General features: G+C 37.8%; 1 protein-coding gene across 7 annotated transcripts in view; it reads left to right on the top strand.

Annotated features, from left to right (window-relative positions):
* XRN1 (5'-3' exoribonuclease 1) overlaps positions 1-15,956 on the top strand; it is a 126,331-nt gene extending 110,375 nt beyond the window's left edge. For 5 of the 7 annotated variants that reach the window (XM_017523759.1, XM_017523755.1, XM_017523754.2 and 2 more), the window contains 5 exons: positions 2,520-2,633; positions 2,729-2,831; positions 9,351-9,389; positions 9,770-9,930; positions 10,749-15,956. In XM_017523759.1, coding sequence (XP_017379248.1) covers positions 2,520-2,633; positions 2,729-2,831; positions 9,351-9,389; positions 9,770-9,930; positions 10,749-11,051 — 720 coding nt within the window. In that variant the 3' untranslated portion in view covers positions 11,052-15,956. The remainder of the gene's footprint in view (positions 1-2,519; positions 2,634-2,728; positions 2,832-9,350; positions 9,390-9,769; positions 9,931-10,748) is intronic. The other 2 variants (XM_017523757.1, XM_017523761.2) reach the window with 2 other exon arrangements.
* The last annotated feature ends 582 nt before the right edge of the window (positions 15,957-16,538 follow it).

The raw sequence follows: 16,538 nt of genomic DNA, 5'->3' as shown, positions 1-16,538 counted from the left end.
ATTTGGTAAAATTTAGCATCCCTTCATGTTAACCCTGAATAAACTAGATATAAAAGGAACATACCTCAAAGTAATAATAGCTGTATATGACAGATCCACAGCCAACAGCATACTGAATGGGGAAAAATTGAAAGCATTCATCCTAACAACTGGAACAAGACAAAGATCCCCACTTTTGAGACAGTGGGAAGTCCAGCTCCTGAGTGGGAACCTTCGTCGCACTAGCAACGAAAAAGAGAATTAAATATGGGTGATGTTGAGAAAGGCAAGAAGATTTTTGTTCAGAAGTGTGCCCAGTGCCACACTGTGGAAAAGGGAGGCAGGCACAAGACTGAGCCTAATCTCCATGGTCTTGTCAGGCAGAAGACAGGTCAGTCCATTGGATTCTCTTACACAGATGCCAATAAGAACAAAGGCATTATCTGGGGAGAGGATACCCTGATAGAGTATTTGTAGAATCCCAAGAAGTACATCCCTGGAACAAAAGTGATCTTTGCTGGCATTAAGCAGAAGGCAGAGGCTGGGCATGGTGGCTCACGCCTATAATCCCAGCACTTTGGGAGACCAAGATGGGCAGATCACGAGGTCAGGAGTTCGAGACCAGCCTGACCAACATGGTAAAACCCTGTCTCTACTAAAAATACAAAAATTAGCCAGGCATGGTGATGCACACCTGTAATCCCAGCTACCCAGAAGGCTGAGACAGGAGAATCGCTTGAACCCGAGAGGCGGAGGTTGTAGTGAGCTGAGATCACACAACTGTACTCAGCCTGGGTGACAGACTCCATCTTTAAAAAAAAAAAAAAAAAAGAAAGGGCAGACTTGATAACTTATCTCAAAAAAGCTATTCATGAGTAGTAATTGTCCACTGCCTTATTTATTATAAAACAAAAATGTCTCATGACTTTTTTATATGTGCCATAATGTCATAGATCTCATACACCAGATTTCAGTTTATGAATGACTGACAGAATATTTTGTTGGGTAATGTTCAACTTTTCTTTTTTTTTTTTTTGAGACGGAGTTTCGCTCTTGTTACCCAGGCTGGAGTGCAATGGCACAATCTCGGCTCACCGCAACCTCCGCCTCCTGGGTTCAGGCAATTCTCCTGCCTCAGCCTCCTGAGTAGCTGGGATTACAGGCACGCACCACCATGCCCAGCTCATTTTTTGTATTTTTAGTAGAGACGGGGTTTCACCATGTTGACCAGGATGGTCTCGATCTCTTGACCTCGTGATCCACCTGCCCCGGTCTCTCAAAGTGCTGGGATTACAGGCTTGAGCCACCGCGCCCGGCCTGCCGCAACATTAATGGAACTGAATAGCATTATCCTAAGTGAAATAATTGAGAAACAGAGAGTCAGATACCACATGTTCTCATTTATAAATAGGAGCTAAACATGGACATAGAGAGTGGGATGAAAGACATTAGAGATTCCAAAAGATGGGATGGTGAGAGGGATATAAGGGATGAGAAATGACCTGTTGGGAGGCCGGGCATGGCGGCTCACGCCTGTAATCCCAGCACTTTGGGAGGCCGAGGCAGGCAGATCACAAGGGCAAGAGATCGAGACCATCCTGGCCAACAGTGTGAAACCCCGTCTCTACTTAAAAAAAAATACAAAAATTAGCTGGGCATGGTGGCACGTGCCTGTAGTCCCAGCTACTTGGCAAGCTGAGGCAGGAGCATTGCTTGAACCCGGGAGGTGGAGGTTGCAGTCAGCCGAGATTGCGCCACTGCACTCCAGCTTGGCACCTGGTAACAGAGCAAGACTGTCTCAAAAAAAAAGAAATGGCTACAATGTATACTATTGGCAATGGTTACACTAAAGTCCACACTTCACCAGTATGTAGTATATCCACATAACTACATTTGTACCCCCTAAATCTATTTAAAAACAAAAATTAAGGTAAACCAAAACAAAACAAGCTTTTTTATAAAAGAGAAAGAGTATAATTAGTTATAATTTAAATATGAGTAGAAAACACATCAGAATTTCTGAATCTTTTATATTTTGGCAATTAACGCATATTACCAAAATACTTCTTTAAGTAAAAAATGGTATAAACATGAGTCAGCAAATTTTTTCTGTAAAGAGTCAGGTAGTAAACATTTTAGGCCTTGTGGGCCAGGTGGTCTCTATCACAACTTCCAAACTCTGCAGTTAGTGTGAAAGCAATCATTAGAATAGTTGGGGCTGTGTTCCAGTAGAACTTTATTTACAAAAAGAGGTAGAACTCCATAGTTTGTCAACCCCTTTTATAAAGAAAAAAATTTTGCTGACTTTCATTTGCATTCAGTTGCTTGACCCTTCAGCCAGCTTTAGAAAGCTTTTTGTTTTGTAAACGCTGAAAGATAAGGCAACAACTCTAAAATTTTTGCCTGGCAGTTCAAAACTTAAACCGAAAGCGCTTTTCAAAATTCTTGTTAAAAGTATTTTACTTGTTTTGACTAAGCTCTGGAGGAGGTCAACTTCCTAGACAGAGAATTTCATAGACATATATATGCTCTCTTTTTAGACAATGACCATTTGCCAAGTAAAATTATCTAATGGCTTACTGGTACATGGGCCACAGTGCCACTCTGAAAATGAAGCCAAGGAGAAAGCTGCACTTTTTGCTTTACAACAGTTGGTAAGAACTGTCCATGACTTCTCTGTTAAATTTTTTATTAGACTCTATAGAAAGTTTGCATTGTGTTGTCTTATAACTTTTAAATACTTCCACAGGGCTCCTTAGGTATGAATTTCCCTTTGCCTTCACCTGTATTTGCAAATTATCCTTCTGCTGTACCACCTGGAACCATTCCTCCAGTTTTTCCCCAAGCTACTGGTAAGATGTTTTTCATTTATAAGTATTTGTCATTGAGTTGATATTTTTACTAAGCTCTTTTAAAAAGCAGCATCACTTTTAAAAAATCAAAAAATATACTTAAATATCTAGGAATGTAAGAAGAAATTGTGAGAAAGCCTAAAGCCAGAGCCTGTAAATTCATCTAGAAATACCATTCTCTTCCTCCAGCCTCTGGTATGGCTAGAGTAGTAAGAAGAGGTTCTTTGAGTGGCCAGGCCCTTATTTTCCAGTAGCTGCTAACAGATGAATTTGGGTTTATGTTATACACCAAAAGGTTAAAAAAAAAAAAATCATGTAATTTATTCAGGACGAATTTTCTTATTTACAGTAGTCTATATCCAAAATCTTGTAGAGACTAACATTTTATAATTCTAAATCTTAAGTTCAGAGATTTTCTAAATCACTCAGCCTTTTTTCTAATAGCAGTTGGCTTCCCCATATCTTTATTATTGTTTTAAAGCCAATAATTTATTTAAGTTTAGAAAATCACTTTTCTGCATCTACTGCAGGTAATACTCCCGGAATTCTAAATATCTAATCCTCACAATAAGCATCGGAAAGGTTAATAATACTGATTAAATTTACCACATGCAGTTATCTCTTCTCATTAAACTGAATAATAAAAGATTTTAAAAGTGTAAATATATGAGGACAAAGAGGAGCAATATCAGCAGATTAGAGGTTTGAAAAGAGTTTGTGTTGAGAAAAACAACTGAAGAAGCAACCATTTTAGCAGAGCAAAGTTAAAAGCCGCAAGCTAAAGTGCCTGTAGAAGATACTACAAATGAGCATGATGAGCAGATTGGTTCAGAACTTGGAGGCATCAGAAACTAATGATGAGGCATGTACTGAAAAGAGAGGGATTGGTTGAAAGTCTGTGTGTGAAGTAGTGAGACTACCCCCTCTATCCCTCTGTGACACAGCCAGACTGGAGGTGTGTTCTGCAAGCAAAAAATTGGAGTGTGTTCTCTAGGGGATGCTCTCTAGGTATGGGAATATCAAGCAGAGTAGAGAATGAAATGTGAGACTGAAAATACAGAGATTAAATAAAAGTTCCCTTTTCCTCATCCTATTCTTAGATTGTAGCCAGCCATACCCCTCTCCCCAGATAGGAAATTGGAGAATGTTTCCTTTTTCTTTTCTTTTTTTTTTTTTTTTTTTTTTTTTTTTGGTTTTTTTTTTTTTTTTTTTTTTTTTTTTTTTACGACGGGGTTTCACCATGTTGGTCAGGCTGGTCTGATCACCCGACCGCAGGTGATTTACCCGCCTTGGCCCCCAAAGTACTTGGATTACAGACGTGAGCCGCCACACCCAGCTGGATGTTTCTTTTATAAAATAAATTTATCAAAAATTTATTGACCTCCAAGGAAAAGACCTACTAAGTTTTAGAGAGTGTCCCAACCAAAAGCCTAGCTCACTAACCAGTCATCCTAGAGTAAAGCCCTCAAATCATCTAGTGGCCTAGCCCTTCTCCTTCCCCACATAGACACTGCTTCTCATCACAGCCGTAATGTCTCCCCCTTTAATATGTATAAATACTAGACCGTGAAAAGGAAAATCTGTAAAATGAAAGAAAGTTAAAATAAGAAATGAAAAGGACCTGGAAACAGAGATAATGTAGGAAATAAGAAAACTGCAAAGACAGCTATAATTAATATCTTTAGTGAAATAAAACAGTATTGCAACCAAAAAATAAGAACAAGATTCAATGAAAAAAGAATAATTAGAGAACAAGTAAGATTTTAAAATTTAGTAGATAAAGTTCTAGTAAAGCCAAAGAAGATAAAAGCTGTAAAAAAAAGAACACAGATTTAGGGCACAGATCCAGCTCCCACCTTATTGGAGTTCCAGAAAAAGAGATCCGTGATTAGGGAAAGGAGATTAAGGGTCAAAAAGAAAAAAAGTTTGCTAAAACAAAACTGTGCATCTCTAAACTAAAAGAGCCACAAAATGTTAAGCACAGTGAATAAAGACACAGCTTATCTTCAGATTCTGAATACTAATGATAAAAAGATGGTCCTAAGACATTCAGAGAAGAGAAGAAATACAGTACATATAAAAGGTCAAGAATTAGAATGGTACTGCACTATTGAACAGTGCCTAGAAGCCAGAAAGCATTGAATACCTCAAAACCCTGAGGCAGAATGAGTTTCATCCAAATTTCACTGTATTAGGATGAAACTCATTCTGCCTCAGGGTTTTTTGAGGTATTCTCTGCCAGACTGTGAATCTAGTACAAAGGAGAAATAAAGACATTTTCAGATATGCAAATTTCTTTTTTTTTTTTATTTTTTTTGCACACAGAAAATAATTTGATTCCTATGCAGCAAATTTATTTCTTATGCACCTTTTTTTTTTTTCCTTTGAAGTGACAACGTCTCACTATGTTGTCCAAGCCAAAGTCCTGGGCTCAAGCAATCCTCCCACTTCGGCCTTCGAAAATGCCAAGATTGGGCCGGGCGCGGTGGCTCAAGCCTGTAATCCCAGCACTTTGGGAGGCCGAGGCGGGTGGATCACGAGGTCAAGAGATCGAGACCATCCTGGTCAACATGGTGAAACCCCGTCTCTACTAAAACTACAAAACATTAGCTGGGCATGGTAGCACGTGCCTGTAATCCCGGCTACTCAGGAGGCTGAGGCAGGAGAATTGCCTGAACCCGGGAGGCGGAGGTTGCGGTGAGCCAAGATCGCGCCATTGCACTCCAGCCTGGGTAACAAGAGCGAAACTCTGTCTCAAAAAAAAAAAAAACGAAAATGCCAAGATTACAAGCATGAGCCATCATGCCTTGCTTACCCTTTCTTAAGAACTTACTGAATTATATGCTCCAACAAAACAGAGCAGTAGTTTGAATTGATAAGAGTAGTAGAATTGATAAGAGCAGGACTAAACTTTTAAAAAATAATTATTAGAGTAGGCAACATGGTGAAACAGCCTGGGCAAAATGTTAAAACCGCATGTCTACAAAAAATACAAAAGTAGCCAAGCACGGTGGCATGCAACTGTAGTCCCAGCTACTTGGGAGGCTGAGGCAGGAGGATCACTTAAGCCTGGGAGGTCAAGGCTGCAGTGAGCTGTGATTGTGCCACTGCACCCCAGCCTGGGTGACAGAATGAGACCTTTCTCTAAAAAAAAAAAAGATAATTAATTACTAACTCAAGTAAAAACAAAAGGTTTTACAAGAAAAGAAACATTGGCTGGGCACAGTGGCTCACACCTGTAATCCCAGCAGTTTGGGAGGCTGAGGCGGGCAGATCACGAGGTCAGGAGTTTGAGACCAGCCTGGCCAACATGGTGAAACCCCTTGTCTACTAAAAATACAAAAAAATTAGCCAGGCATGGTGATGCACACCTGTAATCCCAGCTACTCGGGAGGTTGAGGCAGGAGAATTGCTTGAACGTGGGAGGTGGAAGTTGCAGTGAGCCGAGATAACACCACTGCACCTCAGCCTGAGCAACGGAGCGAGACTCCATCTCAAAAAAAAGAAAAGAAAAGAAAAGAAACATAATCAGATTACCCAGTTTGACTCTGCACTGATAATATTTACATAGCCACATATCACAAATGGATAACACTGCTTGTATATTTAAACAAATGATGTAATATACTTACATTGGGGGTACAGGGTAAATAGTGAGGGGCAATGCAAAAAAACTGAATTTTGATATATTTAAATAGGAAGTCAGTAGATCTAAAAATGCCTAAAGTTAATAAATTTTTGACAAGTAACATAAGCAAATTATTGAACAGTGTGTGGAAATAAATATCTAAAACAGTTAAACCTGGAGTAGAACAGATGTCTGCTGTTTTCTGTTGAAAATCTTTTTTATGCCAGGTGCGGTGGCTTACACCTGTAATCCCAGCACTTTGGGAGGCCAAAGCAGGCAGACCACTTAAGGTCAGGAGTTTGAGACCAGCCTGACCAACATGGCAAAACCCCATCTCTGTTGTTAAAAATACGAAAATGTGAAAATTAGCTGGGTGGGTATGGTGGCACATACCTGTAGTCCCAGCTACTCAGGAGGCTGAGGCAGGAGAATTGCTTGAATCCAGGAGGCTGAGGTTGCAGTGAGCCGCAATCACCTCACTATACTCCAGCCTGGGTGACAGAGCTAGACTGTCTCAAAAAAAAAAAGAAAATCTTTTTTAATACAATGTATATGTAGTATTTTGATTTTTTTAAAAATGTAATTTAGCATTCTGGTATTCAAAATCCAAGTCTGAGCTGGGTATAGTGGCTCACGCCTGCAGAACTGGTATTCAAAATCCAAGTCTGAGCCAGGTGTTATGGCTCACGTCTGTAATCCCAGCACTTTGAAAGGCCTGTCTCAAGAAAAGCCCCAAAAACCTAAACCAAACCAAAACAAAACATTGTTCATACAGTCAAAGGAATCCCAGTGCAGTACAGTAACAAAAGCATGGGCTTTGAAAACAAACAGCTGTGTGTTGTGGCTCATGCCTGTATTCCTAGCACTTTGAGAGGTTTACATGGGAGGATCACTAGAGCCATGAGTTCAACTCTATATTTTGTCAGTACAAAAAAGAGAAAAAATTAAGCATGGTGCAGGTACCTGTAGTTCAGCTACTCGGGAGACTGAGGCAGGAAGATCAGTTGAGCCTGTGAGGCAGAGGCCGCAGTAAGCCAAGATTGTGCCACTGCACTCCATCCTAGGTAACGGAGTAAGACCCTGTCTCAAACAAAAAAAAAAACAAAAAAAAAACGGACAACACCACGACAGACTTAAATTTTTTTTTTTTTTTTTTTTTTTGAGACAGAGTCTTACTCTGTCGCCCAGGCTGGAGTGCAGTGGCATGATCAGGGCTTACTATAGCCTTGACCTCCTTGGGCTCAGTTGATCTTCCTGCCTCTCCCTCCCAAGTGGATGGGACTACAGCACATGCCATCACACCTGGCTAATTTTTATATCTTTTTGTAGAGACAGGGTTTTCACCATGTTGTTCTGGCTGGTCCCAAACTCCTGGACTCAAGTGATCTGCCGGCCTTGGCCTCCCAAAGTGCCGGGATTATAGGCATGAGCCACTGGGCCCGCCCAACAATGTTTTAGTCATAAAGTTTTCACAACATAATGAATCTGATGCTTTTATATAGCTCAGCATAGTAGTATCACCATAACTTGTAAAGTCTAATTTGACTGCTGCTGCTTCACATTCAAGAATGAATACAATAGCTATGTATAGATTAATTTTAACTAATTAGTACGTGTAGCGTACCTAAAAATTTGCACACAAACTTCTCTAAAAAAGAATTTGTCTTATGGTAATATATTTTTAAAAGGAATGATTGTTATCCCCATTTATTACTGCTATTTTAAACTTTTCATGACAATTAGTTTATTCATATCTACAAATAATTATAAGGTTATAATTGGAATGCTTTTGGTCCTATAAAGGTGTTCTCCAAATATTCCAGTTAAAATATAAATGCCAAGAGATTTGAAGGTTAATCAGCAGAGAACATCTTAAGCATTAGATTAATATTTTAAAGTTATTTTGTATGTTTCTATTTTATGGTATAAAACAATTTTTATGATATAAAGTGCCCCAGTTGAGGAATATGTATTTCATATTTATAACAATGATTTCTTGGGGAAATTACAGAGTTGGCCATTATAAGATTAGCATAGCATCTTTTAAATGAACCTTCTTAGCATTGTGACTCCCACCAAAGTTGCTTGTAGATAGTTTCAAGACCTAATTTTCTACCTTTCTTTTCTTTTTTGAGACAAGGCCTGACTCTGTCACCCAAGTTAGAGTGCAGTGACACAATCTTGGCTCACTGCAACCTCTGCCTCCCAGGTTCAAGCGATCCTTGCACATGAGCCTCCCGAGTCACTGGGACCACAGGCACACACCATGCCTGGCATCCCAAAGTGCCGGGATTACAGGCATGAGTGCACCTGGCCTAATTTTCTGAATCTTATTAGTGTTTTTCATATTAAAAGTTTTCCTCCTCTTAGAATTTATGTATCTATATTTCATAACACTGAAATATGATTCTTCTCTCCTGATCCAAAAATGTGTTAAGTAGCTGAATTTTAATTAAGGTATAGTATGGTACAGGTCTGGCTGCTTTTTTATCTCGATACAAAGATTTGAACATAGTACATACCTTCTTCAGTGGCAGTGTGCTGGTGTCTTGATTGTCACTGTTTAATGTAGTAGTTTTCAAATGCTGCACTGGTACAGGCTGTCTGCATAAGAATCACCTCTGGAGCTTAATACAAACTCCAGGGCCCCTCAGAGTCTGGCTTACTAGGCCTGAGGCCCTGCCCAGGAATCTGGATTTCATAATCTCAAGTGACTCAGATATACAAATTAGGTTTAGAACCCATTGGTGGAATACATTTTTAATAAGAAACACAATGTTAATGAAAAAATTCGTTGACTTACAAATATTAAAATAGAGAAAAGAAAGATTCTGCCTGTCATATGAAAGTGATAAGATTTCAGGACTTGAGTTTTTTTGGGTTTTTTGTAGGCTGGGATCACTATGGAAGCAACTTAGCATTGGGGGCAGGTGAGATCCTTAAGATTTCTCTCTTTGTGCCCAAGCTTTTCTCTCCCAAGGGACAGTTTCTTGAATTGACCCTTTTATTATTTTTAGAAATGTCACTGCAAATATTCCTAAAATTTGTATCAGCATGTGGTATTACTAGTATTACTCTCCTTTGCAGGCCAGTGTGATGATAAATTCATTTCTGTAGATAGTCCGCATGGTCCTAGGAAGGGATCCTCAGGTTGAATGTTGTAAGGAAGAGTAATTATAAGTTAAGTGTAGGCCTTTTGTCAAAGGGGGAAAAAAAAGCCCAAAAAAGGCTAGCAGAAGGAGGTCTCAAATTTCAGAGCTTTGATGATATGATTTCACTAAAAGAAAATTTTTTCTTGATTTTTCTACAGCTAATATAATGCCTTCATCATCTCATCTCTTTGGCTCAGTGCCATGGGGACCACCAGTGCCAGTTCCTGGGAAGCCGTTCCATCATACTTTATATTCTGGGACCATGCCTGTGGCTGGGGGAATGCCAGGAGGTGTGCACAATCAGTTTATACCTCTGCAGGTGAGAAAAAAAAAATAATATTTTAAAGAGAATTACTTGTTTAATGCCAAAAGACTATTGATAAACATTTTTTTATTCAGTTGACTTAGTGCCAACTGGAAGTTCAGTACTAGTATGGGTAGTAAGAAGGCAATGGTTGACAAGTCTGACCTGTCCTTACTCTCTGATTTTGTGTTCTAATAAATGATAATTGTACCAAGGAATAATATGCCATTCTAATACAGATTGATTAAAATCAGGAATATAAATAAAATCACAAGTATTTTTAAAATATTTAACCTATGGGGAATTGTATTTATTTGGTTTTTATTTTTTTTTATTTTATTAATTAATTAATTTTTTGGAGACAGGATCTCACTCTGTATCCCTGGCTGGAGTGTAGCGCATGTACAATCTCAGATCCCTGCAGCCTCAACCTCCTGGGCTCAAGTGATCCTCCCACCTTAGACTCCCAAGTACCTGACACTACAGGCATGTGCCACCATGCCTGTTCTAGATTTTGTAATTTTTTTGCAGAGATGGGGTTTTGCCATGTTGCCCAGGCAGGTCTCGAACTGATCTCAAGCAATCTACCTGCCTCAGCCTCCCAAAGTGCTAGGATTACAGCTGTGAGCACACTGTGCCCAGCCCAAGAATTTTAAATATTTTTATTGTAACTAAGTTCTTTGAATTACTGAAGTCTTCCTTGGAAATTATAAGTGGAAATCACAGATCAGCTGTGATTGACAAATACTAACAGCATGCATGGTTTATGGTAATTTCCAACACTAGCTATTTTTTTGCCTGCATTTTATTATTGATGCTTTTATTCCTAACAGGTTACTAAAAAAAGGGTTGCAAACAAAAAGAACTTTGAGAATAAGGAGGCCCAGTGTTCTCAAGCCACTCCTGTTCAGACTAGCCAGCCAGGTTCTTCCAATACTGTCAAAGTAAGTCCACAGGAGAGCTCATCAGCTTCTTTAAAGCCCTCTCAGATTGCTCAACCTGCATCTTCTTTTCAAGTTGAAACTGCCTCTCAAGGCCGTAGTGTATCTCACCATAAGCCAACACCAAGCTCTTCTTCAAGAAGAAAATCAAGAAAACTGGCTGTCAATTTTGGTGTTTCTAAACCTTCTGAATAAATTTGGCTTTTGGAATTAGGTTAATTTTTTCTCTTTCCATCTACCTTTTTACAAATCCATATCTGTATCTCATAAAAATTAGAGTGTACTATTTTAAAATAATATGTGTAAATCGAAATTTTTTCATTTTTAAGTTATTAGGCACTTTTCATGCTGTTTAAAAGACTGTATCAAATTGTGCACTTTAAGTATGTACAATTTGTTGTACGTCAATTATACCTCAATAAATCTGTAAAAAAAAAAAAAAAAGACTAAATTAAACCTTGTATTAAAATAATATTATAGCATCAGTGGACTAAATATTAAAATGAACCACTCTAATCATTGGCCTCACCATTAAAGCATCCTGAACTATGAATTAGGCATCAGTTAGCAATAATAAGCATTTTTTACACTATCATTGAGGAATAATTACACGGAGCATGAAATTTGGGCCTCCAGTATAACTTACTGAATGCAGATTTTATTTCTCTTTTTAATTATGTAAGACAATTGTCAGGAGAATGGCTCTTATTTATGTGTATTTTAACTTACGCTTCGTTGTCTCTGATGGTCCTTTAGACCTGCTGTGAAAGGATCACATTTGTTGTGGTGCTGCCAGTTTTGCTTTATTCTAAATTTTGTACCAAAGCAACTTTAGAATACTAATCAGAATATTTCATATAACTGCTTAGAACTATAAATAGCATTCTGAATTTGAGTAAGTACAATTTTTTAGATTATTCAAGAACCAGCATTAGTAATTTCTAATAAAATTGTTTCAAAATCTACAGGGTACAATGATTACAAATTAATCTTCTAATAAAATATGAAATATTAGTCAAGTTAATTAAAATAAATTATATTATTTTGTATAGCTTTTTATTTGCTTACTTGACATTTTATGAGAGCTTCATAGTTGGTCGATACGTAGTGCTTCTTGGGGTTGAAGAAATTCTAATTGTTCTTTAAGTTCCAAGGTGTGCTGCGATATAGGAGACACAGTCATCAGTTTGTGATATACATTATTTACTGCCTATTTCATTCTAATTCTGTATTTTTAGCTTTATGCTAAACTGTTCAATGATGCTAGGATTCTCTCTTTGCATGTCATATGTGAATGTGTGGTTCATGCTGTAACTGTTGAAATTATTTTAGAATTTATGAAGATTTCTCAGCAGGGCCTATGTTTTGATATATATATATTATATATTTATTCTTTAGTTTTTGTGATATGCCTATATTTTTAAGGAAGTAAGTTATAGCATACTTTTTTAAAAGTAGGAACCACAATCTTTATATGGAGCAGCTTGTTGTTCTATCTGATTTTCATTTAGCTCATTGAAAACTCTGCCATGACTCAAAGTAGTCTTACTTGCTTTTTAAAATGCTGGTATTAAACTAAATGGACTCCTTTCACTAACTGCTGATTTCAGAGTTTAAATGTTAGTAGGTTATTTGTATATTAGCAGTGCCTTCAGTATAAGAGAGAAATATTCATTATCTGTCATTTATCAGTCGTATGAGTTTCCATGATTTTATTTTCTGTTATTTACATAAAATTCAGATGTTCAGATAATATTAGTTCCCAACATTTTCTTGTTTATCTGTAGTGGGATCTTGCATAATGAGGCTCAAGCAGTCCTCAGTGTTTATCGTTATTGCCTCATTAACTCTGTTTTTAAAGGAAACACCTATCATGGTAATACAAAGAAAAGTTAAATTGTAATGTTATATTAACCTGTTCCTACTTTGAAAGTGTGTAATGTTTCACCTCAACTGTACAAACTCCATCAATGAGAAATTGATTCATTCATTATTCCTGTGTGACAGTTATATAAATAGCATGCAGCCCACATCTGTTCTACAACATAGAAGAAGCAGCACCTGCCATCTTCTGAAAACTTCAAAGGGAAATTTTAGTAAACATCGTGCCACTAAACCCATAAGGATACTTACCCAGTATTTGAGCACAGCAAGCTGACATTTCTATACAGATAGGCAGTAAAAGAGTTTTATTTTCCGGTCAGGCGCAGTGGCTCTCACCTGTAATCCCAGCACTTTGGGAGGCCAAGGCCGGCAGATCACTTGAGGTCAGGAGTTCCATCCATACAAGCCTGGCCAACATGGCGAAGGCCCATCTCTACTGAAAATACAAAAATTAGCCAGGTGTGGTGGCAGGCACCTGTAATCCCAGCTACTGGGGAGGCTGAGGCAGAAGAGTCACGTGAGCCCGGGAGGCAGAGGTTGCGGTGAGCTGAGATTGCACCACTGTACTCAGAGCCTGGGCAGCAGAGCGAGACTCTGTCTTAAAAAAAAAAAAAAAAGTTTTATTTTTTTTACTTTTTTTTTTTTAACATTATTATTCTAAAGATCAGAACTGAAAAGAGGTTAAGATACGACAGAGCTCCCTAATGGCTGGATAGCGGTTGGGCATTCTGTATTTTTTTCCCCTTGTAGACCTATTCCAAGTGTGGGCCGAAGGTCAATGGGAGATGTGCCCTCCATATGGAGGATGTAAGAGGCAGAGGCCATTTCTGCCCCATCATGATCTTGAGGAAGCTGGATCCGTTGATATGCCTGGACCCTAGAGTATATCTGAAAAGCAGTTGGACTTCAAGAAACTTAAAATTTTCTCTTTGAGATAGGGTGGACTAAGACCACCTCCAAAGTTTAAAAATATGCTCTTTCAGCTTAAATCTTCTGAGGACTTAGACTGTAGGGCACAGGACAAATTCCCCAAATTCCTGTGTTTCCACATAACTAGAGTACTTAAATCTATTTAAGCTTTCCTCTCTTAACTGAAACATTATTTCTAAATATTTCTGATCAATAAGTTTTTTTCTTTTTTGGGCAACTTAATTTTAAAGATTGCTCCTTCCAGTCCCGTTTCTTTTCACATTTTCCTGCATTACCTAATAATTGCCTCAGTGTTAGAATTTGACTGATGTATTAATTGATTTAAACATTATATAGACTAAAGTCTTAAACATCTAAGACTCAGTTGCACAAAAAAATTAGTCACCTCTACTGGACCTTGGTTTCAATTTAAGATTCTTGCTTTTCAAAGGGGTAACTAATAAAGATTGAAGGGTTTTTTTCCCCCAATTGGTGGGAAGGATGAAGAACTGTTGATGCAAGTTTTTCATTGTTTCTTTTCTATGATCAGGTTTCTGCTTTCATTTGAGATTGGTACTTCCAAACTAACCTGGATTATTTGTTTTAATGAGAGGAGGCAGAGAGAGGGAGGCAGATGGAAGAAGGAAAACAGTTAAATAAGACATACCCAGTCACTGCATTTTTGGACCGTACTATATCTTTCTAGCTCAAGGATAATAGGTAAACTGTAGGGTCTTTCTTACTCACTTTTTATTTATCGGTTCTTTTTCTGTTAGTTGTAACCGTTCATAGTAGTTAATTTTTACCTTATATATGAAATAGAACTGTGCAGATCTCCACTGAAGTTAATTCTGTCACACTTCTTCCCATTATTTAGAACACTTTTTTTAAAGCAACTGTACAATTTCTCAGCCTTGTGAGCCTGCTTTCTGTTTCTTAGTACCATGTTGCTTCCAAATTGTGTTTTTACTGTAAAAGACAATTTATTGTAGAGAAGAGGCTGTGAAAGGCCTTCTCTATCTTTAAAAATCAATTATAGAAATTTACTTATCATTTTTCTAGAGAAAAATCATAGTACTCAAACTGGTAGTGCTCATTATGTACATTTTGTAAGCTTTGCCAGTGAAACCATCGATTTTGCAGGAGCTTCCTTTCGTAGTCAAGAAAAGCTTAAAATTCAAGAAATTAGTATCGTTCGGACTGACTTTTTTCATATTTCCGTCAAGCTTCTCCATCACAGAAACAGTACCAAACCAGCATCAGGTCTCCAGAAATATGGCAGAGCAGACAGGCAGGCTGTTAAGTTTCACAAACATCATAGATCCTTTTCTTAGAGAAGAAAAACATGTATAAAATAGTTTTAATAGTCCAAAATGTCAACTGTCTGTAGCTGCTTTTGTGTGTGTGTCAGTGAAACAATAATAATGCCTTGCTCAGTCGATGCATTCAGCCATCTCAAGTGCAATTTGTGAAGGAGACTATGGTTTCCAAAAGATGCGTGTTTTTACAAAGTTAAACCTGTAAAAAGTTTGTTTTTGTTTTTTCCTCCAGCAGTACACCAATTGCTCTTGGTTATTTCAGTAGTTGGTATGCTGTTCAGTTGTCCAGGCCGAGGAAGTTTTGTAGCTGTTTTAGTAATTTGAAGCCAAAAGTCTCATGCTGTTTCTCATTAAATAATAAGAATGAGAATTTGGTCGACAGTTTGCTTAATGTTCTCTCATTCCTTTTCTTATAAGGGTTTGGTGGAGAATGGGGAGGTTGTTTTGTTTTTTGGATTTTTTTTTAATTTCAGCCTCAAGTATCATATTTTCTTTTGCCTGTATCCAACTGCTTCTTTGAGTATTTTCATCTATTTTAATATGAGTAATAGATGGTGTCCTGTGTCATCAAAGTGTTCAACATTTTGTTCATTTAAACAAAAGTGTAATTCATACGTATAGAGATGCATCTCTTAATTGATTTCTCACATAACTATTTTATACGTAACTGGAATTTTTCATTAGATCTTATACAGAGAAGTATTTTATTAAAAATTCAAAAGGGAAGACTTTTATGTGCTCATTTTGTAATTTTTGTTTTTAAATATCTTTACATTGTCTGCCAATTAAAGTGTTGTAAACTTGCATTGGAATGGACTCCCAATGTATTTTTGTGGTGTTATATAGTTACCTGTAGATTTCTAGCATGAAGTTAGCCTCACGATGCTGTGTGAAGGATTTTAAAATATGAGAGTCACTGAAAGAATTTAAACATCTGTTCGTGTTAAATGCTCTATGGATTTTAATTAAAGACTTGAGAATGATTTTATAAGCTGTTTGTTCTTTTATTACTATGCTGATATCAAAAGTAGAAACATTAGTCATTTTGCTTGTTTTTGAGATGGTGTCTTGCTCTGTTGCCCAGGCTAAAGATCTCAGCTCCCTCCAGCCTCTGCCTCTCAGGTTCAAGCGATTCTCGTGCCTCAGGCTTTTGAGTATTTGGGACAACAGACACATGCCACCATGCCCGGCTAATTTTTTTATATTATTTTTTATTTCCAGAGGTTATTGGGGAACAGGTGGTGTTTAATTACATGAGTAAGTCCTTTTGTGGTGATTTGTGAGATTTTGGTTCACCCATCACCTTAGCAGTGTACACGGCACGCAATTTGTAGTCTCTTATCCCTTGCCCCCTTCCCACCATTTCTCTCCGAGCCCCAAAGTCCACTGTGTCATTCTTACGTGTTTGCATCCTCATAGCTTAGCTCCCACTTATGAGAACATAATGTTTGGGTTTTCATTCCTGCATTACTTCACTTAGAATCATAGTCTCCATTCTCCTCCAGGTCACTGCAAATGCCATTAATTCATTGCTTTTTATAGCTGAGTAGTATTCCACCATATATATATA

Source organism: Cebus imitator, unplaced genomic scaffold (assembly GCF_001604975.1).
Source record: "Cebus imitator isolate Cc_AM_T3 unplaced genomic scaffold, Cebus_imitator-1.0 Scaffold30, whole genome shotgun sequence".
NCBI lineage: Eukaryota > Metazoa > Chordata > Mammalia > Primates > Cebidae > Cebus > Cebus imitator.
Note: the sequence above shows the minus strand (reverse complement) of the source record. Positions and strands in the feature narration are given on the sequence as shown.